Source organism: Orycteropus afer, unplaced genomic scaffold (assembly GCF_000298275.1).
Source record: "Orycteropus afer afer isolate SDZICR_OR568_19922 unplaced genomic scaffold, OryAfe1.0 scaffold00587, whole genome shotgun sequence".
Taxonomy (NCBI): domain Eukaryota; kingdom Metazoa; phylum Chordata; class Mammalia; order Tubulidentata; family Orycteropodidae; genus Orycteropus; species Orycteropus afer.
In genome coordinates this window covers 1,432,460-1,433,486 of record NW_006922174.1, presented here as the reverse complement: position 1 = coordinate 1,433,486, position 1,027 = coordinate 1,432,460, and the positions used below count along the sequence as shown (strand labels likewise).

Below are 1,027 nucleotides of genomic sequence, written 5' to 3'. Positions count from 1 at the left end.
AGATCAGACACATTTAAAAGGGGCTCAGGAGCAGAGGGCCCTGCTAAGGGGCACCCCAGGGCAGGGCAGCCTGAGCCTCGAGCTCCCCCAGCCCGTATGGCCTGGGTGGCCTGTGGCCGCAGGCCCGTTCTGCAGCCACACCAGCTGGAAGGTGACTGTGTGTGTCCACAAGGATCACCTGGGGCGCTTGCTGAAGTGTAGATGCGGATTAAGCACGTCTCGGGTGGAACTGACCCGGTGGGTTGGCAGCCCCGGGCCAGGCGTCCCGCGTGCTCTCGCCATCCGCGCCCTGCCGCTGACCCAGAGTCACCCCCTGCGAGCAGACAGCCCGCCCCCCGCGGCGACACTCCCGAGCGGCCCACCTGCGGGGATGATGCCGATCCTGAGCGGGCTGGGGACCAGGGTCGCGCGCGGGTGGTTCTGGTCCACGCCTGCCTCCTGCTGCGTCCTCCCGATCAGGCCGTGCAGGACCTCGCTGAACATGCCGTCCCCGCCGACGCAGACGACGCTGTGGGAGGAGCACGGCGTCAGCGCCGCGCGCAGGCGCCCGCAGAGCCCGCCTCAGCCGCCACGGCCTGGCCGTCAGCGCGGCCCCGCTCGCCTGGCTCAGAAACCTCGGCAGCCTGGTTTTCATGTTTTTGGCTAATACCCGGGTCCCTCGCTGTTTGAAAGCTCGCTTTGCCTTTGCACTACTCTGCTTTTAAGAAGACCAGCTTTCAGTCTTTAGTCTGTTGGTAGGACCTGTTTTCACTCACCGAAAGAAAAAAAACAAAACTCACTGCTGTGGAGTCGCCCGACTCATAGCGACCCCTCCTTGGGTTTCTGAGGCAATATCTCTATGGAAGGAGATTGCCCAACCTTCCTTCCGAGGAGTGGCTGTTGGGTTTGAACCGCCAGCCTTCTGGTCAGCAGCCAAGTGCCTTAGGTGCTACGCCACCAGAGCTCCCAACCGAGAGAAAGCCTATGAGGAGTTTCGCTTTGGCGGGAAGTGAAACGTGTCAGCGTTTTGCCGTCGAAGGGCCACGTG

At 63.1% G+C, this 1,027-nt stretch overlaps 1 protein-coding gene across 1 annotated transcript in view; it reads right to left on the bottom strand.

Moving 5' to 3' along the window:
• Positions 1 to 1,027, bottom strand: part of CERK (ceramide kinase) — a 28,507-nt gene that overhangs the window by 14,720 nt on the left and 12,760 nt on the right. The window contains exon 4 of the mRNA XM_007956240.2: positions 363 to 508. Coding sequence (XP_007954431.2) covers positions 363 to 508 — 146 coding nt within the window. The remainder of the gene's footprint in view (positions 1 to 362; positions 509 to 1,027) is intronic.